Raw genomic sequence first — 22,612 nt, 5'->3', positions numbered from 1 at the left:
GGAGAATATTGTAGAGGAGAAGAATGAGATACAAAAAATTAGACTAGAAAGGATAGAGGTTAGTTACGAAGGAGTGAAAGCAGACAAGTCCCCTGGGCCGGATGGGATTTATCCAAGGATTCTCTGGGAAGCTAGGGAGGAGATGACGGAGCCTTTGGCTTTGATCTTTGAGTCGTTATTGTCTCCAGGTTTAGTACCAGAACACTGGAGGATTGCAAATGTTGTGGCCTTGTTCAAGAAGGGCAGTAGAGATGACCCAGATAATTATAGACCAGTGAAACCTTACTTCTGCTGTAGGAAAAGTTTTGGAAAGAATTATAAGAGATAGAATTTATAATCATTTAGCAAGCAACAATTTGATTTCAAATAGTCAACATGGTTTCGTCAAGGGCGGGTCATGTCTCACAAACCTGAGTTTTTTGAGAAGGTGACCAAGCATGTAGATGAGGGTAAGGCAGTTGATGTGGTGTACATGGACTTCAGTAAATCCTTTGATAAGGTTCCACATGGGAGGCTGTTGGAGAAAATACAGAGGCATGGGAGAGGGTGATTTAGCAGTTTGGATTAGAAGCTGGCTTTCTGTAAGAAGGCAGCGAGTGGTGGCTGGTAGAAAATATTCAGCCTGGAGTCCGGTTACGAGTGGTGTGCCACAAGGATCTGTTTTGGGATCACTGCTGTTTGTCATTTTTATTAATGACTTAGATGCAACCTTGGTGGATGGGTTAGTAAGTTTGCAGTCGGTGGAGTAGTGGACAATGTGGAAGAATGTTGCAGGTTGCAGGGGAACTTGGATAAACTGCAGAATTGGGCTAAGCAGTGGCAAATAGAGTTTATTGCAGCTAAATACGAGGTGATGCACTTTGGGAAGAAAAGCAGGAAGGCAGAGAACTGGGTCAATGGAAAGATGGTTGGTAGTGTGGATGTGCAGAGGGATCTTGGGAGTCCATGTACATAGATCCCTGAAAGTTGCCAGCCAGGTTGATAGTGCTGTTAAGGAGGCATACGGTGGGTTAGGTTTTATTTGTAGAGGAATTGAGTTCCAGAGCCATAATGTCATGCTGCAACTATACAAAATACTAGTGTGGTCTCACTTGGAATATTGTGTACAGTTCTGGTCACCCCATTACAGAAAGGATGTGGAAGCATTGGAAAAGGTGCAGAGGAGATTTACCAGAATGTTGTCTGGTCTGGAAGGAAACTCTTATGAGGAAAGGCTGAGAGACTTTGATCTGTTCTCACTGGAAAAAGGCTAAGAGGGGATTTGATAGAAACATATAAAATGATCAGCGGATTAGATAGGGTAGACAGTGAAAGTCTTTTTCCTAGGATGATGACATCAGCTTGTACGAGGGGGCATAGCTACAAATTGAGGGGTGATAGATTTAAGACAGATGTCAGAGGCAGATTCTTTACGCAGAAAGTGGTAAGGGTGTGGAATGCCCTGCCTGCCAATGTAATTAACTCAGCCACATTAGTGGCATTTAAACAATCTTTGGATAAGCACATGGATGATGATGGGATAGTGTAGGGGGACTAGCTGAGAACAGTTCACAGGTCAGCGCAACATCAAGGGCCGAAGGGCCTGTTCTGCTTGTACTGTTCTACGAAACACGTGCAGAAAGTGGGTGTAGTGTCCAAGTTAAAAATGAAAGAGAGTTTCACCAAAAATTTCATGAGTTATTCAGGGCTTATGCAAATTAAAATTAGAGTACCACATTCATCTGCGAGATGATGCTATTCAAAAAGGTGAAAGCTAATACTCTTCCTCAGTGAGACACATAAAATGCAGATTGGGTGACGGTATTGTGGAATACCTCAGGAATGACTCTGATCTCCCAGTTACTTGACATTTTAATAATCCTCCTTGCTCTCATGCTACCATTTCTGTCCTGGGCTTGCTGCAATGTTATAATGAAACAGTACTCAAGCTCAAGGATTAATACCTTATTTTCCGCTTAGGCACATTACAGCCTTTCATACTCACATCATGAATTCCACGACTTCAGACCAGTCTGAAATGGATTATCCCGAGACCATGGCCCCTTGTTCTCAACTCCTCCTATCACTCCTTACTATTCTAGTCAGACTCGAATTCACTCCCTCTGTGCCAATCAACCTTAAAATTTACTATCGAGTGATATTTAAGAACTCTCAGAAAAGCCTTGTCTCAGTGAGAACGAAAGGCTCTTTGGGAAGAATGCATCATCTGTAGCTAAATAAACAAGTTAAGAACATTATCAGAATACCCCCTGTACATAAAAAGGAGGAACATATCCAACCCAGCCAATCATCAGTAAAGTGATGGAAGGTGTATATCTAGATAGATACTACTCTCGATCATCAGTAAGGTGATGGAAACTGTCATCAACATTGCTATCAAGCAACACTTGCTCAGCAATAACCTGCTCACTTACACCCAGTTTGGGTTCTGCCAGAACCACTCAGTTCCTGACTTTATTACAACTTTGGTTCAAACATGGATAAAAAAGCAGAATTTTGGAGCTGAGTGAGTGACAGCTCTCGACAAGGCCACATTTGGCAGATGCAGTGTCAAGGAGATGTAGCAAAATCAATGGGCATCAGGGGGTAAACTCTCTCCTGATTGGATGAATACCTGGCCCACAGGAAAATGGTTGTGGTTGTTGGAAATCAGTATTCTCAGCTCCAGGTCATCTCTGCAGGGTAGTGGCCTGGGGCCTAACATCTTCAACTGCTTTGTGAATTTTCTTCCCTCCAGCACAAGGTGAGAAGTGGTGACGTTCGATGATAATTGCACAACGTTCAGCACCATTCACACACCCTCTGAGATTTCAGCAGTCCATGTTCAAATGCAACAAAATCTGGACAGTATTCAGGCTTGGGCTGACAAGTGGCAAGTAACATTCACACCATATAATGCCAGGCAATGACCATCTCCAACAGAGATAATCTAATCACCACCTCTTGATATTCAACAACTTTACCAGCATTGAATCTCCCACTAACAGCAGCCCTGGAGTTACCATTAACTAGAAACTAAACTGGATTTACCAGATACAGTGGTTGCAAGAGGAGAGGCTCTGAAATACTGCAGTGAGTAACTCACCATCTGACTGCCCAAAGACTTGGTGCCATAAGGTACAAGTCAGAAATGTGATGGGATACGCCCCACTTGCCTAGATGAGAGTAGTTCTAACAATACTCAAGAAGCTTGGCATCATCCAGGAAAAAGCAGTCCACTTGATTAGCACTGCATCCTCAAACTTTACACCATCCACCACCAATGCTCAGTAACAGCAGTCTGTACTATCTACAAGAAGCACTGCAGAAATTCACCAAATATCCTCAGGCAGCACCTTCCCAATCCATGAGTACTTCCATCTAGAAGGACAAGAGCAACAGATACATGGCAACACCACCACCTGCAAGTTGCCTTCCAAGCCACTCACCATCCTGACTTGGAAACATATCATTGTTCCTTCACTGTAGCTAGACCAAAACCCTGGAACTCCCTCACTAACGGCATTGTGGGCAACCTATAACACGTGGACAGCAGCAGTTCAAGAAGGCAGTTCACCACCAGCTTCTCAAGGGTAACTAGTGATTCGCAATAAATGCTGGCCAGCTAGTGATGCCCATGTCCCACAAGAAATTGAAGAAAAGAAACAAAGGTCAGAACATAAAGAAGTTACATTAAAAACTGCTTAGACATTTAATGAGGAAGCAGTTCAAAGAAGGTTCACTCAACTCATTGCTAGGATAAAGTGCTAACTTTATGAAGGAAGCTATACCTAATCAACCATGATTTTACTGAATAGTGGAGTAGGCTTGATGGGTTGAATATCTTACCCTGCTTCAATGTACAATGTTTCCAACAGGCACTGTCACAAAACTAAACTGAAACAAATAACAATTAAATTGAGTCCACTCTCACCAAACAATATATTAATGGGAGTGGTTTCACATCTCATTAGATAGTGTCAAGGTCTACTCAAGCTTTAAACTCAATTACTACAGACACTCGCATCTCAGTATACCCAATACTTCACTCCAGACATGCAATTCTCAATTCTTAACTGTTCTGTAGAAATTAAAAGACTTACTCCCAAAAACTCATTAGATTACATAATATTCCTGATGACATTCATTCACAAGTATCCATTATTCTAGATATATAAACCATCTGAACCTCTCAATTAGATTCTAGTCTGTAACCATTCCCAGGTATCCATTAGACATATAAACCATTTAAATCTCTCATTTAGATTCTAGTCTGTAATCACTCCCAGATATCCACTATTTTTGATATATAAATCATCTGAACCTCATTTAGATTCTAGTCTGTGATCACTCTCAGGTATCCATTATTATAGATATATAAACCATTTAAACCTCTCGATTAGATTCGAGTCTGTGGTCCCTCCCAGGTAATATTTGGGCCGGGCCGGTCCCGTCCACATTAATACCCAGCCAGTCGTACCGATGTTTAACATTTGCAAAGAGTGTCCCTTGCCCCCAGTCAGAAGGAGTTAAGGATGGATATATATATATATATATATATATATATATTTCAGTGACAGGCCCTGAGCTCTGCTCTGGATTCTCTCACATTCACGGTGCGGCTGGGAGACAAGTCTGGCCGTTAGTGACCATGTCCAACACCGATTATTCAAATTAAACCCTCTGTGTCATTCCTAACGCCGCAGCTCGGTCCTTTCACCAAATAACAAGAGACTCACAATTCACTGTTGTCAGGAACATCTTCACTCTGCCTGGAGACCCATAGAAACACTTCCGGGTCACATCCTAAAACTCCTTCCGGGGCCCCAAACAACTTTTCTCATTATTTATTTTGCTTTAATTTTTTTTTGTGCACTGGTATATAATTGATAATATTTATTTTAAAAGCTATTGATTTTTACTCATTGACCTCACCTGCGAAGTTGTTTCAAATGTGCAAGTAGTCAGCGTCATCTCTAGAGATGGCCAAAGGTTGAGAAACATGATCTCTGTTTCTGTCTGCACTAAGTTGCCAGACTTACTGAGTGGTTCCAGCATTTTCTGTTTTTGTCTTCAAATATCGCTCCACTGTTTTCCATTTTGCACATCGAAAATATTAACCCTTCATTGGCTGTTCACATGCAATTGCACTTTTTAGCAATTTGAAACTCACTGCTTCCACAAAAAAGGCACTATATATTTCCACTTTTGTTTTCCAGAAGAGTCCCTGGATGTCCTGCATTTGAGCTAGACACAAACAGCATTGGTTCCTGTTCAGGAAGGATGACATTGGGGGTGGAGTGGATTTTCGGCTTAACATACACCTTTCCAGCCCCTCCTTCCAGTTACCAGCCAGATTTATTCCTCCTGTTGACCTACAAGGTCGTACCTACCACCTGTATTCAACTATTAGCACCTCACCACTCTGCCCCTCTCCTCAACCCTTCCTCCCCTTCTCTCTACCTGCAGCTCACCCTACCTCCACCTCCATTCCTGGGTTATTTCCAAAATGTCAACTTCTTCACCTCCAGATGCTGCCTGGCTTGCTGTGCTCTTCCAGCATCCTGCTTGTTTAACCTAGAGAAGGGACCTGTGTGGCAATGTCCGCCACAAGCTGTGTTAGCTCCTATGACTTGCCATTCTCCAGAGGCAAATGCAACTAGAAAATGGCTAGAACAAAGCCCAGGGTGGGCAATGAATGGATGAAAATACAGGCTTCACATTTGCTCAACATTAGGACATTGAAGAGGCTAATACGTGAAGCATGGGTTTGCAAACTCCAGTTACTTTTAATTCATAAACATTTCATTGTATATATGCTCTGCCTGCAGAGGGAACGTGATTATGCATTAAATGAGGTTCTAAGGCAGATGGCACTTTGCCACTGGTGCAAGTTAAAGCAACTATTAGAACATAAGAAGTAGGAACAGAGTAGGCAGCCTGCTCTGCCACTCAATAGGATTGAGACTGATCTGACATTCCTCCCACTTCTTCCAGACGAAAGAAGTAGCCATGGGCACCCGCATGGGCTCCAGCTATACCTGTCTCTGTTGGTTATGTGGAACAGCCCATCTTCCGCAGTTACACAGGCACCATTCCCCACCTGTTCCTCCGCTACATTGATGACATTATTGGTGCCACCCCATGATCCCACAAGGACGTTGAACAGTTCATCATATTCACCAACACATTCCACCCTAACCTTAAGTTCACCTGGATCAACTGAGATATGTCCCTCCCCTTCCTGGACCTCTCCATCTCCATCAGTGGTAACCGACTCAACACTGACATTACAAAATTACGAGGGGCATGAATAGGATAAATAGACAAAGTATTTTTCCTGGGGTCGGGGAGTCCAGAACTAGAGGCATAGGTTTAGGGTGAGAGGGGAAAGATATAAAAGAGACCTAAATGGAAACTTTTTCACGCAGAGGGTGGTACGTGTATGGAATGAGCTGCCAGAGGATGTGATGGAGGCTGGTACAATTGCAACATTTAAGAGGCATTTGGATGGATATATGAATAGGACAGGTTTGGAGGGATATGGGCCGGGTGCTGGCAGGTGGGACTAGCTTGGGTTGGGATATCTTGTCGGGATGGACGGGTTGGATCGAAGGGTCTGTTTCCATGCTGTACATCTTTATGACTCTATGACATCTTCTACAAACCCACCGACACCCACAGCTACCTGGACTACATCTCCTCCCACCCTGCCTCCTGTAAAACCCTTATTCCCAATTCCTCCACCTCCGCCACATCTGCTCCGAGGAGGATCAATTCCACCACAAAATACACCAGATAACATCTTTCTTTAAAGACCGCAATTTCCCCTCCCACGTGGTTGATGATGCCCTCCAGCGCATCTCATACACTTTCTGCACCTCCGCCCTCGAACTCCACTCCTCCAACCGCAACAAGGACAGAACCCCTCTGGTCCTCACATTCCATCCCACAACCTCCATATACATCGCATGATCCTTTGCCATTTTCGCCACCACCAAAAGGACCCCACCACCAGAGATATATTTCCCTCCCAACCCCTATGCTTTCTGTAAAGACTGTTCCCTCAGCGATTCCCTTGTCAGGATCCTCCCACCCCACCCCCCCACACCAACCCACCCTCCCCTCCAGGCACCTTCCCCTGCCACCGCAGGAATTGCAAACCCTGCATCCACACCTCCCACCTCACCACTGTCCAAGGCCCTATAGGAGCCTTCTGCATCCATCAGAGTTTTATCCACACTGTCACACATGTCATTTACTGTATCTGTTGCTCCCGATGCAGTCTCCTTTATATTGGTGAGACAGGATGCCCACTTGCAGAACGCTTCAGATAACATCTCTGGGACACCCGCACCAACCAACCCCACCGCCCCGTGGCCGAACACTTCAACTCCCCCTCCAATTCCGCCAAGGACATGCAAGTCTTGGGGCTCCTCCATCACCACTCCCTTACCACCTGACACCTGGAGAAAGAATGCCTCTCTTCTCCAAACCCATGGCATCAATGTGGATTTCACCAGTTTCCTCATTTCCCCTCCCCCCACGTTATCCCAGTTCCAACCTTCCAACTCGGTACTGCCCTCATGACCTGTGCTACCCATCCATCTTCCTTCCCACCTGTCCGCTCCACCCTCCTCTCTGATCCCCACCTCCATCTACCTATCATACTCTCAGCTACATTCTCCCCAGCTCCACCCCCCCCCCCCCCCACCTCCCATTTATCTCTCCACCCCCTCGGCTCACAGCCTCATTCCTGATGAAGGGCTTTTGCCCAAAATGTCAATTCTCCTGCTCCTCAGATGCTGCCTGACCTACTGTGCTTTTTCAGCACCACACTCTTGACTCTAATCTCCAGTATCTGCAGTCCTCACTTTCATCTACTGACATTCCTCATGTCCACTTTCTGCCTTGAACTCCCCTACTGATCAAGAATCTATCTATCTCAGTCTTAAACATACACAAGTGCTCTGCCCCACAGCTCTCTGTGGCAAAGTCTCACAACTCTCTGAGAGAAGAAATTCCTCCTTATCTCAGTCTTAAACTGGTGACACCTTATTCTGAGACTCTGTCCTGTTGTCCTAAACTCTCTCACGAAGTGAAGTATCCTCTTAGCATTTATCATGTCAAGCCCCTTAGGAATCCTTTAGGTGCCAATGTGATCACCTCTCATTCTGCTAAACTCCAGTAAGTAGAGTCCCAACTGTTTAGCCTTTGCTCATAAGATGATGCCTTTACATTGGGGATCATCCCAGTGAACCTCCTCTGAACTGCCTCCGATAAAATAATGTCTTTCCTTAAATAAGGGGATCAAAACAATACTCCAGATGTGGTGTTACTAGCACTTTGTACGGTTGCAATAAGACTCCCCCACTTTTATACTCAAACCCCAATGAGGTAAGGGCCACATTCCATTAGCTTTCCTGACTACCTGTTGCATCTGTGTGTTAGCTTTCTGTGTTTCATACATAAGTGCCCTCAAATCCCTTTCTGTTACAAGTTTCTGCAGCTTTTCTCCATTTAAGTAATATTCTACTCTTCTGTTCTCCTTTCCAAATTCAAATACTTCACATTATCCCATATACTCCATTTGCCAACTTTTTGACCACTTACATAACCTATCAATATCTCTCTGCAAACTGTATGTGTCCCCTTAACTTGCTGCTTTTTGTGTCTTATGCATTGATAGTAATAACTGTAAACTCAAGTTCAACATGTAATGGAGAAGATGATAGAGAATGGCAGTGAAAGAGATATCGAGGGGGGAGGGAAGCCAGTCATTGAGATGATCACCCCGCGCTTTGATGGGATGGCAACAATGTCTGCTAGGGTGGTGAGGTAAGACTGAGGCTCGGGATAGCATTTAAATAAACTGGTTGTGGGGAAGATTAAAGTTGATGGAGTTGACAGGGAGGACAAAGAAGAAGGGAATATGAGAATTTAGAGTGAGGGGTGGTAAACTTGACAGTGAGGCTGAACCTGTGGCTCACACCTTGAAGAACAACCACTTGCATCCTCATCCAAATTACAAATAAACAATGGAAATGATGATGGCTCTCACCACACCACACACAGAATTGGTGGAGAATGTGTTTCATTCTGTGAGGAGGATGGTGGAGTCCACCTTTGAGCAATGTGAGGCCCTTCAAAAGCGATTGCATTAAGCAGCCACCAGGACAAAAGACTCTGATCACAGAATGCTGTATGGGACGCTTACACATCCACCCATTGCATGGACTATAAATTCCTGGTCACAAACACTCCTGATCATATTGCACAACATTATACACCGGAGGGTGCAGCTAGACTCTGGGATGGATAATGGGGACCCAGGAGATTGTCAGCATGGCAGTAATGAGCACGTCCGTAATACAGAACAGCACATTCAGTATCCTGCAGCACCGCAGTCCTAGGAAAAGAAATGCAGGAAGGATTTCCTTCTGAATGGTGGTCAATGGAACTGCTTTACAAGAGGCCATCTTTCACTGAGTGTAAATGTTAAGATGCTGCTGGGTCAGCATTGCCTGTTTAATGGAGAAAGTGAGGACTGCAAATGTTGGAGATCAGAGTCAAAAGGTGTGGCGCTGGAAAAACACAGCCAGTCAGGCAGCATCCAAGGAGCAAGACAGTCGATGTTTCAAACATAAGCTCTTCATCACATTCTTGATGAAGATCTTACGCTTGAAACGTCGACTCTCCTGCTCCACGGATACTGCCTGACCAGCTGTGCTTTTCCAGCAGCATACTTTTTGACTATTGTCTGTATAATTCCAATTGCAAATTTTGATATTTCTTCATTGTTCTTTGACTTAGTTAAGGTCATGAATGAATGGAAGCCTTCACCACATGCAATGGTCTCTCATTCAACCCTGACAAAGTTTCATGCTAGTATGGGCACTGTGGAAAGGATAGCTATTATTCAAACAAGGTTAGAAATCACTTGCAAAGGATGACAAGCCTCTGGTACCTTCGTTTCTGTAGTTGCAGATAAAATAACATTCATTCACACAACTGACGTTGGAAATGAACGTATACATGTAGTAAAGTACTTACAATGAAGTGTCCCATACGGTGTAGGTTTGCTCGCTGAGCTGTAGGTTTGATATCCAGACATTTCATGACCTGGCTAGGTGACATCATCAGTGGCGATCTCCAAGTGAAGCGAAGCTGTTGTCTCCTGCTTTCTATTTATATCTTTTAAACCTACAGCTCAGCGAGCAAACCTACACCCTAAACCTCAACCTGAGCTACAAACCTTCACAAACCTTGAGAAGTGTCCCATGCCCGCTATGTGTCCTCAGAATGTCTCCTTCTTCCTTTATCTGTCATCATGTCTAAGATCAGTGCTAGTGTCTGCAGCTGGGGTGGAGGGAGCCTGCTCACTTATAGAAACTGTTCACTTTGGAATTTTGATTGGGCAACTCCAGGGGTGATTGTGTCTTGAGGGCCCAAGACTTGCTGAGTATGCCCTGACCCCCCCCAGAGCCAAGTTCACCCTCATCAGGTTGAGGGTTAAGGGTGACAGGAAGGATGGAAGTAGAAGACCCAGCCATCTCTGGAGTGTCCTGAAAAGAGATTTCCTGGAGTTGGGAGGTGTGCCTCTGTGTGGTTCCTCCTCTCACTGACATCACCTTCTCTCCTTGTGAGGAAGGGGCACCTGGAGTGAAGTCAAGGTCCCTTATTCCCCTCATAGATGCTGAGCACCAACAGCTAGAACAACGGAGTGCAGGTTTGTGTGTATATTCATCAGACGCAGGGAGTATGTTCCCTCCGCAACTACCTGGTCAGGTCCACGCCCCCCTACAACCCACCCTCCAATCCTGGCACTTTCCCCTGCCACCGCAGGAACTGTAAAACCTGCACCCACACCTCCTCCCTCACCTCTAACCAAGGCCCTAAAGGAGCCTTCCACATCCATCAAAGTTTTACTTGCACATCCACTAATATCATTTATTGTATCCGTTGCTCCCGATGCAGTCTTCCTCTACATTGGGGAGACTGGGCGCCTCCTAGCAGAGCGCTTTAGGGAACATCTCCGGGATACCCGCACCAATCAACCACACCGCCCCGTGGCCCAACATTTCAACTCCCCCTCCCACTCTGCCGAGGACATGGAGGTCCTGGGCCTCCTTCACCGCCGCTCTCTCACCACCAGACGCCTGGAGGAAGAACGCCTCATCTTCCGCCTCGGAACACTTCAACCCCAGGGCATCAATGTGGACTTCAACAGTTTCCTCATTTCCCCTTCCCCCACCTCACCCTAGTTCCAAACTTCCAGCTCAGTAACTGTCCCCATGACTTGTCCGGACTTGTCCTACCTGCCTATCTCCTTTTCCACCTATCCACTCCACCCTCTCCTCCCTGACCTATCACCTTCACCCCTCCCCCACTCACCCATTGTACTCTATGCTACTTTCTCCCCACCCCCACCCTCCTCTAGCTTATTTCTCCACGCTTCAGGCTCACTGCCTTTATTCCTGATGAAGGGCTTTTGTCTGAAACGTCGATTTCGAAGCTCCTTGGATGCTGCCTGAACTGCTGTGCTCTTCCAGCACCACTAATCCAGAATCTGGTTTCCAGCATCTGCAATCATTGTTTTTACCTGTTGGAAGTACCTGTCATACGAAGAGTAGTAAAAGACTCTGTGTCTATACTCAATGGAATTTAGAAGGATAAGGGGGATCTGATTGAAATGTACAGAATACTGAGAGAACTGAACAGAGTGGATGTGGAGAAGATGTTACCACTGAGGGCATAGCCTCAGAATGAAGGGAAAACCCTTTAGAATTGAGGTGAAGGGGAATTTCTTCAGTCAGAGGGAGGTTAATCTGTGAAATTTATTGCCGCAGAGGTCTGTGGAAGCCATCTCTTTGAGTGTATTTAAGACAGAGGTAGATAGGTTCTTGATTAATAAGGGAATCAAGGGTTACAGGGAGAAGGCAGGAAAATGGAAAACATATCAACCATGATCGAATGCTGGAACAGACTCAATGTGCCAAATAGCTTGATTCTGCTCCTATATCTTATGGTCTTATGACTCTCCATGACAACCACCAACCTGAGCAAGAAGGCAGACAGTCTTTGGCATACTGAAGGTACAGAGTTGGTGGACTCCTCGAGCCTTCAGACCAGTTTTCCCACAGCCTCCAACAATCCTGCTCCTGAGTCTGCTTGTATATTTGAATGAAGTTGACACGGCAGTTTCCACTCCTGTCCAGAGTTGAGCTGGTACCAGGTCTCCAGCAGTTCTCCGAGTGCCAGCTGCCTGAAGCATTTGCTTTTCTACCAGCTGCAGAGATGTGACAGTGATGTGCCCACCAGAAAGTGCTCCTGACTCTGCCCTTGCTGTAATTCCCACCAAGGTGACAGTATCTGAGCGAGTGGATGATGCAAGAGGCAACTTTGCCAGTGCATCTTCTGAAGGACCTGGGGCTTCTTCATCAGCGGTAGGGGAGGAGATGTTGTCTCTTGGGGTGGCTCTAGTCACGCTGACGATTCTGGAGCTTCCACTGGTACCTGCAGAAGACAGAAGAGAGAACAAGATGCAGAAATATGGGATTGACGTTCATGAAAGTTAAGAATCCATTTACAGTAACAGTCATGGGAGACCACAAAAATGCACAAGAATGCCTGGGGTCAGAGGTTTCAACATCACCACAGGAACAGTAACAGTCCCCGTCCACGAGGGCAAATTTCCTCTCCTCTTGGGGAGGGAGCTGGGTGACAAATATGAGGCACCTACCAGCCCCCAGGTTCTTTAAGCCCTTTTGTTGGAGGGGATTCTGAGGAACAGAATTTACATGCATTTGGAAAGGCAAGGACTCGGTAGGGATAGTCAACATGGCTTTATGTGTAGGAAATCCTGCCTCACTAACTTGCTTGAGTTTTTTGAAGAAGTGACAAAGAAGATTGACGAAGGCAGAGTTGCAGATGTTGTCTACATGAACAAGGCATTCGACAAGGTTCCACATATTAGGCTGGTTGGAATCTAGGGAGAGCTAACCGATTGGATCCAAAGTTCGCTTGATAGAGCATGGTGGTGGAGGGTGTTTTTTTGGACTGAAGGCCTGTGACAAGTGGTGTGCCATAAGGATCAATGCTTTTCATCACTTGTATAAATGATTTGGATATGAATATATGAGGAATGGTTGGTAAGTTTGCAGATGACAACAAAATTGATGGTGGCTGCAAGGATGATGTAGGAGGGAGGGCTTCATGTATTTGGATACTTGGACTGCATTCTGGGGAAGGTGGGACCTGCACAAGCAGGACGGGTTGCACCTGAACCAGAAGGGCACCAATATCTTGGGAGGTAGGTTTGCTAGCACTCTTTGGGGGGGGTTAAATTAATTTAGCAAGGGGATGGGATCCGGACTTGTAGTCCAGCAAGTAGGTTAGCTGTTTTTCAGGATGTCCAAGAATGTAGGGAGGCTGTGGAGAAGGTAGCACTGACAGGGAATACTTGCGGACACAGAGATGGGCTCAAGTGTGTATACTTCAATGCAAGGAGTATCAGAAATAAGGTGGGTGAACTTAAGGCGTGGATCGGTACTTGGGACTACGATGTTGTGGCCATCACGGAAACATGGATAGAAGAGGGACAGGAATGGTTGTTGGAGATTCCTGGTTACAGATGTTTCGGTAAGATTAGGGAGGGTGGTAAAAAAGGAGGGGGTGTGGTGTTGTTAATTAGAAATGGTATAACGGCTGCAGAAAGGCAGTTCGAAGGGGATCTGCATTTGGAGATAGTATGGGCTGAAGTCAGAAATAGGAAAGGAGAAGTCACCTTGTTGGATGTTTACTATAGGCCCCCCCCCCAATAGCAGCAGAGATGTGGAGAAACAGATTAGGAAACAGATTTTGGAAAGGTGCAGAAGCCACAGGATAGTAGTCATGGGCGATTTCAACTTCCCAAATATTGATTGGAAGCTCTTTAGATCAAGTAGATTGGACGGGGCGGTGTTTGTGCAGTGTGTCCAGGAAGCTTTTCTAACTCAATATGTAGATTGTCCAACCAGAGGGGAGGCCATATTGGTTTGGGTACTTGGAAATGAACCGGGACAAGTGATGGGCTTGTTAGTGGGTGAGCATTTTGGTGAGGTGACTCCACCTTGGTTATGGACAGAGATAGGTGCGTGCAACAGGGCAGGTTTTACAATTGGGGGAAGGGTAAATACAATGCTGCAAGACAGGATCTGAGGAGCATAAATTGGGAGCACAGGCTGTCAGGGAAGGATGTCATTGAAATGTGAAACTTTTGCAAGGGACAGATACGACGTGTCCTTGATATGTATGTACCTATCAGGCAGGAAAGAGATGGTTGTGTGAGGGAACCTTGGTTGACGAGGGAGGTTGAATGTCCTGTAAGGAGGAAGAAGGAGGCTTACATAAGTTTGAGGTAACAAGGTTCAGACAGAGCGTTGGAGGGATACAGGATAGCCAGGAGGGAGCTGAAGAAAGGGATTAGGAGAGCTAAGAGAGGGCATGTAAAATCTTTGGCGGGTAGGATCAAGGATAACCCCAAGGCCTTTTATGCATATGTGAGAAACATGAGAATGACGAGAACGAGGGTAGGTCCGATCAAGGACAGTAGTGGGAGACTGTGTATTGAGTCGGAAGAGATAGGAGAGGTCTTGAATGAGTACTTTTCTTCAGTATTTACAAATGAGAGGGACCGTATTGTTGAAGAGGAGAGTATGAAATGGACTGGTAAGCTAGAGGAGATACTTGTTAGGAAGGAAGATATATTGGGCATTTTGAACAACTTGAGGATAGACAAGTCCCCCAGGCCTGACGGGATATATCCTTGGATTATGTGGGAAGCAAGAGAGGAAATTGCAGAACCGTTGGCAATGATCTTTTTGTCTTCACTGTCAATGGGGGTAGTGCCAGGGGACTGGAGAGTGGCAAATGTAGTGCCCCAGTTCAAAAAAGGGAATAGGGATAACCCCGGGAATTACAGGCCAGTTAGTCTTACTTTGGTGGTAGGCAAAGTAATGGAAAGGGTACTGAGGGATAGGATTTATGAGTATCTGGAAAGACACTGCTTGATTAGGGACACCCAGCATGGATTTGTGAGGGGTAGGTCTTGCCTTACAAGTCTTATTGAATTCTTTGAGGAGGTGACCAAGCATGTGGATGAGGATAGAGCAGTGGATGAAGTGTACATGGATTTTAGTAAGGCATTTGATATGGTTCCCCATGGTAGGCTTATGCGGAAAGTCAGGAGACATGAGATAGTGGGAAGTTTGGCCAGTTGGATAGAGAACTGGCTAACCGGTGGAAGTCAGAGAGTGGTGGTAGATGGTAAATATTCAGCCTGGAGCCCAGTTACAAGTGGAGTTCCGCAGGGATCAGTTCTGGGTCCTCTGCTGTTTGTAATTTTTATTAATGACTTGGAAGAGGGAGTCGAAGGGTGGGTCAGTAAATTTTCAGACAATACGAAGATTGGTGGAGTTGTGGATAGTGAGGAGGGCTGTTGTCGGCTGCAAAGGGACTTAGATATGATGCAGAGCTGGGCTGAGGAGTGGAAGATGGAGTTCAACCCTGTCAAGTGTGAGGTTGTCCATTTTGGAAGGACAAATAAGAATGCGGATTACAGGGTAACGGTAGGGTTCTTAGTAAGGTGGAGGAGCAGAGGGATCTTGGGGTCTATGTACATAGATCTTTGAAAGTTGCCACTCAGGTGGATAGAGCTTGTAAGAAGGCCTATGGTGTATTAGCGTTCATTATCAGAGGGATTGAATTCAAGAGTTGTGCGGTGATGTTGCAGCTGTACAGGACCTTGGTAAGGCCACATTTAGAGTACTGTGTGCAGTTCTGGTCGCCTCATTTTAGGAAAAATGTGGAAGCTTTGGAGAGGGTGCAGAGGAGATTTACCAGGATATTGCCTGGAATGTAGAATAGGTTGTACGAGGATAAGTTGAGAGTGCTAGGCCTTTTCTCATTTGAACAGCGTAGGATGAGGGGTGACTTGATAGAGGTTTATAAGATGGTCAGGGGAATAGATAGAGTAGACAGTCTATCTATTTTTCCCAGGGTACAACAGAGTGTTACAAGGGGACATAAATTTAAGGTGAAGGGTGGAAGGTATAAGGGGGATGTCAGGAGTAGGTTCTTTACCCAGAGAGTGGTGGGGACATGGAATGCGCTGCCTGTGGGAGTGGCAGAGTCAGAATCATTGGTAACCTTTAAGCGGTAATTGGATAGGTACATGGATAGGTGCTTAAGTTAGGATAAATGTCCGGCACAAAATCATGGGCCGAAGGGCCTGTTCTGTGCTGTATTGTTCTATGTTCTATGTTCTATAATAGACAGTGAAGGAGGTTACCTCAGAGTATAACAGGATCTTGATCAGATGGGCCGATGGGTGAGGAGTGGCAGCAGGAGTTTAAGTAAATGTAAGGTGCTGCATTTTGGAAAGGCAAATCAGGGTAGGACTTATACACTAAATGTTAAGGTCCTCAGGAGTGTTGCTGAACAGTGACCTTGGAGTGCAGGTTTATAATTCCTTGAAAGTGGAATCACAGGTAAACAGGATAGTGAAGAAGGTATTTGGTATGCTTGCCTTTATTGGTCAGTGTACTGGGTATGGGAGTTTGGAGGTCATGTTGCAGCTATACAGGTTATGGCACATTTGGAACACTGTGCAATTCTGGTCTCTCTGCTCTAGGAGTATGTTGCTGAACAAAGAGACCCAGGGGTGCAGCTTCACAGTAGTTTTAGGTGTTTTTCCCAGGTGAAGGGAGTTCAAAACTCGAGGGCATAGGTTTAAGGTGAGTGTGAAAGATTTAAAAGGGACTTAAGGGGCAACTTTTAAATGCAGAGGGTGGTGCATTTATGGAATGAGCTGCCAGAGGAAGTAATGGAGGTTCGTACAATTACAACATTTAAAAGGCATGGGTACATGAATAGGAAGGGGTTGGACGGATTTGTGCCAAATGCTGGCAAATGGGACGAGATTAATTTAGGATATCTGATCGATGTGGACGAGTTAACCAAAGGGTCTGTTTCCGTGCTGTACACCTCTATGGCTCTATGACCCCATTGTGGACTCTTTTCTCCTGGAATGAGACAAAGGGATGGATTGAGTTAAATGAAAGATGAAAGTGATTGGCACAGCTGTTAGTGCTGCTGCAAATGGAGGGGAAAGCTGGTGAAGTGCCCTGAGTGAGTGAGTTGGCAGCCTGTGGTGCAATGGTTCACTGTGCCACCTTGCTGCATGAACAAGGTGATGCCACAATGACTGTACGTTCACAGTCAGAATAAGCAAATTGTTAACCTAATTTTCTCTTCTTGGTTTCAAGACGTATTTCCTCACATTTCTCAATATTACTTTGCTTTTGCAATTCATCTGCCCAGATGCTGTCTCTAGAATAAACAGGAACGTCATATTGTAACCACAGAACATGTCATGACTTGCTTTTTAAGGATATAGAAATAATGTGGTTTAACAACTCGCCAAAAAAACCTTTACAAATGTAGTTTCATAAATCATAATTAAGTGTACAGATGTAGCAACAAATTAAATCACAAACTCTTGAATGAGAAAAAGTACTACATATAGTGTTAAATATCATTCTTTTTAACTTTTCTGCAGGTCAGGGAGAAAAATTGAATCTTCTGTTATTTTCTAACATATTGATGCTAAGTCCAAACCTTTTCTCTTCACTTCTGGTGTTTTGTAGCACATTGCAAAGGCCAGTATTTTGACATGCTGTGCAATTAATTTGATTGCTAAATCGTTCCTTTCAAGATCTTGAAACATTAAGTGTGACGCTAGAACCAACTGACATTTTGCCAGCTCCAGCTTTGTTGTCCCAGAGCAAGTCTCTCAAGTAGTCAACAATCCTTGCTGAACCAGCACTGATGGTGAACCCACCAAACAACAGTGATAGCAATCTCTGAGTGTTTTTAAATACCACAAAATAATGCTCCATGACACTTGACATTTTTCAACATGCCATTCTGGTGAGGGTGTCAGTGCACCTTAAATCACGTAGATTGATGCCACACCATGAGTTGGAATTCAAGATAGACTGGCTGAGGCAAAATCGACCTTCAGGTTTAGACTTCAAAGTGACATTGTTTATTATACATTAACATTAAATACTGCTATATGTATAGAATCCCTACAGTGTGGAAACAGGCCCTTTGGCCCAACAAGTCTACACAAACACTCTGAAGAGTATCCCACCAAACCCATTCCACTACCCTATTAGTCTACATTTACCACAGACTAATGCACCTACCTGACCTCTATGGGCAATTTAGCATGGCCAATTCACCTAACCTGCATATCTTTGGACTGTGGGAGGAAACCAGAGCACCTAGGGGAAACCCACACAGACATGGGGAGAATGTGCAAACTCCACACAGACAGTCACCTGAGGCCGGAATCGAAATCAAACTTGGGTCCCTGGCACTGTGAGGCAACAGTGTTAACCACTGAGCCACCGTTCCGGTCTATGTGGGGTCATCATAGATGTACCAGGCTCTGATCTTATAGTTACATTCGGTAAAAATGAATAAATCTTTGTGTGTTGATTTCCTTCTGACCAGAAGATATAGGAGCAGAATTAGGCCATTCAGCCCATTGAGTATGCTCACCCATGCGAATGTGGCTGATATGTTTCTCAACTCCATTATCCTGTCTTCTCCACATAACCCTTGATCCCCTTACCAATCAAGAATCTACCTCTGTTTTAAGTACACTCAGTGAATTGGCCTCCACAGCGTTCTGCAGCATTGAGCTCCACAGATTAACCCCCCTCTGGCTGAAGAAATTCCTCCTCTACTCAGTTATAAAGGACACTTTTATTCTAAGGCCCTCAGATCCTAGTCTCTCCTACTAATGGAAGCAACTTCTCCATGTCCACTCCATCCAGGCCTCACACTATTTTGTAAGTTTCAGTGAGATCCTCCTTCATCCTTCTAAACTCCATCGAATACAGACCTAGAGTCCTCAATCGCTTCTCATTTGACAAGCCCTTCACCCCCTAGATCATTTTTTTAAACCTCCTCTGGACCCCCTCAAATGCCAGAACCTCCTTTCTTAGTTATAGGGCCCAAAACTGCTCTCAATATTTGAGTGCAGCTGTCCAAATCCTTCTGCAGCCTCCCCGCTTCCTCAACATTACGTGTCCCTCCACCAATCTTTGTGTCATCTGCAAACTTCGCAACAATGTGCTCCTGCAGATCATTAATCTACAACGTGAATAGTTGTGGTCCTTGCACTGACCCCTGTTGAACTCCACTAATTACACGCTGCCATCCTGAAAAAAGACCCCTTAATCCAAACTGTCTACCTTCTGCCAGTCAGCCAATCCTGTATCCATGTCAGTATCTTCCCCCAACACAATGTGTTCTTATCTTATTTAGCAGCCTCCTGTGCAGCACTTTGTCAAAGGCCTTCTGGAAATCCAAATAGATTCACTCAGAAGGTGGTTCGTACGTGGAATGAATGTTGTAGATGCAGGTACAGTTTCAACACTTAAAAGACATTTGGATAGGTACGTGAACAGGAAAGACTTAGAGTGTTCTGGGCCAAATGCAGGCAAATTTAGTTTGGAAAACTTGGTCAGCATGGACTAGCTGGACTGAACAGTCTGTTTCTGTGCTGTATGACTCTATGATTCTAAATCCATTGGTTCTTCTTTGTCTAACTTGCTCATCACCTCCTCAAAGAATTCTAACAGATTAGTTAGGCATCACCTTCCCTTGATGAAGCCATGCTGACTTAACCCCATTTTACCATACATTTTCAAGTACTTTGCAATCTCATCCTTAATAATGGGCTCTAGTATAGTTTGTTCTAACTCCACCCACTCTGTGTTATTTATACACAGTGATGTGTAGCTCTAGGACATAACAAGGTTGCTCAAGGGCCCTGAAGTCCTGACAAAACAGAACAGTTGTTAGGAGCTTGCATCAGATATATACAGAAGAGGCAAATTGTGACACCAGTCTGTGTTGGGCTCTGAATTATCTCAAGTGGCAGCCTTTTCAACCTTGACATTACAGCTTGCATCCTATTGAACCGCGTTCAGTTTTTATTGACAGGAAGAACCTCAAACAATAGAGCTCATCTTCCTGTCAAAGTGCAAAACTTCAAATTTCCCCACATAATAGATTCTATCACCAGGTTTTTGCAAACTTACTTAAGCTGTCCATATGCCTCTGCAGCCTCTGTGTCTTTGTGCTATCTTCATCACTTGCCTTTCTAACCAATTTTTGTGCCATCTGCAAACTTGGCTATCGTACATTCACTTTCCTTATCAATGTCAACTTTATGTTGTAAATAAATGTGGCCCCAGCACTGATCCCTCTGACACTCCACTAGTTGCATCTTTAATATGTCCCCTTATTCTAAATGTATGTCTTGTATTAGTCAATGTCAGAAGTCACACGACACCAATTTGTTTACTTGAAATCACAAGCTTTCATAGCACTGCTCCTTCATTACTCCATGTGGCACCTCCACATCATGGCTTTTATTAGTTAGTCAATACTCTACCAATGCTAGTACACTACCTCAACACTATGGGCTCTTAAGTAGCATAATGTACGATAACTTATCAAAGTGTCTTCTGAAAATCCAAATATATATATCCAGAACTTCCCCTTTATCTACCCTACATGTTCCCTTCTCAGACAATTCTACTTAATTTGTCAGGCTAAATTCCTCTTCATGAAGTCATGCTGACTCTACTTGATCATATATTGTATTTCAAAATGTTCTCCTTTTTCACTCTTTATAATAGATGCTAGAATTTCCCCAATAACAGATGTTAAGCTAACTGGCCTTTAATTAGCAGTTTTCCCCAATGGCTAGTGCTGTATTTGCAAAAATAATGTGTGTTTTCTACGCTAGTTGGTGAAGTACAGAGGTGTGGCGGTGGTCATGCTTATGAATTCAACATTGCTGGTTGGATTACTCACTTCTAGTTGTGAACCTGTTGTTATTATCCCCTTTGCCTTGTGATGTGACTAGGAGATTGAGCAGTAGTGACTCAGAGGAGGATAAGCTGCTCACTGAGGGAGAAAGAGAAGACATTCCATGAGGAAGCCATGCCCAGAAAGGATCTTCAGAGAGTCATCCTTCTAACTGAACCTCAGTGAAAGGCAGTTAGTGCAATGTTTTCATTTCTCCAAGGAGGCACAGAAATCTGACACCAATTGTAAACAGAAATGTGGCCTTGGATCAGAACCAGGGTGGCAATACTGTAAAGGTGACAATGGACATGACATTTTTCTGAGATGGAGCAGGTAGTACCTCTATTGTCTTCCAATTTGCCCTCCACTGGGGTAAAAAGGAGGTGACAGATAGTCTTTATGCCAGTCCTGGGGAGTATATCGTACTTCACTGACCAATGAGAACAGGATGAATATGCACATGATTTCACCAGGGTAATGGACTTCACCTTTGTGCAAGGTACCAATGACTGCACCCATGAGGCTTCACAGCAGCACTTCACTATCACTGCAAAGGGGTGAAAGTCAGGACTGCAGATATTAGAGATTAGAGTCGAGAGTGCAGAACTGGAAAAGCTTAATCAGGAAATCCAGACTGAAGGGCTTTTGCCCAAAACATTGATGCTCGTGCTCCTCAGATGCTGCCTGACTTACTGTGCTTTTCCAGCACCACACTCTATTACTGCAAGGAGTCCCACTCCCTGAATGTGCAGCTGATGTGTAGACATGCTCAGAACCTCATGCACTAATGTGCCAGGTATACTGGCATCAATGATCCTGCCTTCATTCTGTTTCTTATTTATTCACACATGGTTGTGAGCGGTGCTGGGCTGGTCCAGCATTTATAGTCTGTCCCTAATTGCCCTTGAGAAGCTGGGGTGGTCAGCTGTCTTGAACTGCTGCAGTCCACATTCTGTAGGTTGACCCACAATGCCCTTAGGAAGGAAATTCCAGGATTTTAACCCAGTGACTGCAATGGAAGGTTAATATATTTCCAAGCTGGAATGGTGAACAGCTGGGAAAGGTACTTGCAGGTGCTGGTGTTCCCATGTACCTGCTGCCTGTGTCCTTCTAAATGAAAGTGGTTGTTGGTTTGGAAGGTTATGTCTAAGGATCTTTGATGAATTTCTGCACTGAATTTCTCATAGATAGTACACACTGCTGCTACTGAGCAATGCTAGTGGTGGGAGTAGATGTTTGTGGTTGTTGTGTCAAGTGGACTGCTTTTTCCTGGATAGTGTCAAGCTTCTTGAGTGTTTCTGGAATTGCACCCATCCAGGGAAGTGGGGAGTATTCCATCATGTTCTTGACATGTGCCTTGTCAATGGTGATTAGGCTTTGGAGAGCCAGGAGGTGATTTACTTGTTGCAGGATTCCTATCCTCTGACTTGATGCTGTAACCACTGTAGTTATATGCTGAGTCCAGTTGGGTTTCTGGTCAATAGTAACCCCAGCCTGTTGAGAGTGGTGAACTGTAGAATGTGAATGTGAGCACCCCCGTACCAAAACAGGAGGTTGGATGCTGAGCATTGAGAGCTGTTTGATGACCTTCTGGCTCACAATTCCAGTGCACAATCCATGTCTTGGGGGGTGGAGGGTGGGGGGGTGGGGGGGGGGGGGGGGGGGGGTTGGTTGAAGATATAAGGGGAGCATGCTGTCC

The 22,612-nt window shown here is 44.8% G+C and overlaps 2 protein-coding genes across 2 annotated transcripts in view; one reads left to right on the top strand and one right to left on the bottom strand.

Moving 5' to 3' along the window:
* Window positions 1–4,771, bottom strand: part of mrpl33 (mitochondrial ribosomal protein L33) — a 44,863-nt gene extending 40,092 nt beyond the window's left edge. Inside the window, exons 1-2 of the mRNA XM_072551343.1 lie at window positions 4,719–4,771; window positions 411–514 (exon numbers count right to left, since the gene is read on the bottom strand). Of these exons, the coding sequence (XP_072407444.1) occupies window positions 411–474 (64 nt within the window). The 5' untranslated portion in view covers window positions 475–514; window positions 4,719–4,771. The remainder of the gene's footprint in view (window positions 1–410; window positions 515–4,718) is intronic.
* Window positions 1–22,612, top strand: part of rbks (ribokinase) — a 271,611-nt gene that overhangs the window by 191,530 nt on the left and 57,469 nt on the right. The gene's annotated exons all lie outside the window — the stretch shown is intronic.

This window comes from Chiloscyllium punctatum, chromosome 3, assembly GCF_047496795.1.
Source record: "Chiloscyllium punctatum isolate Juve2018m chromosome 3, sChiPun1.3, whole genome shotgun sequence".
Classification (NCBI taxonomy): domain Eukaryota; kingdom Metazoa; phylum Chordata; class Chondrichthyes; order Orectolobiformes; family Hemiscylliidae; genus Chiloscyllium; species Chiloscyllium punctatum.
The sequence above is the reverse complement of the archived record's forward strand: the minus strand, read 5'-3'. Positions and strand labels throughout refer to the sequence as shown.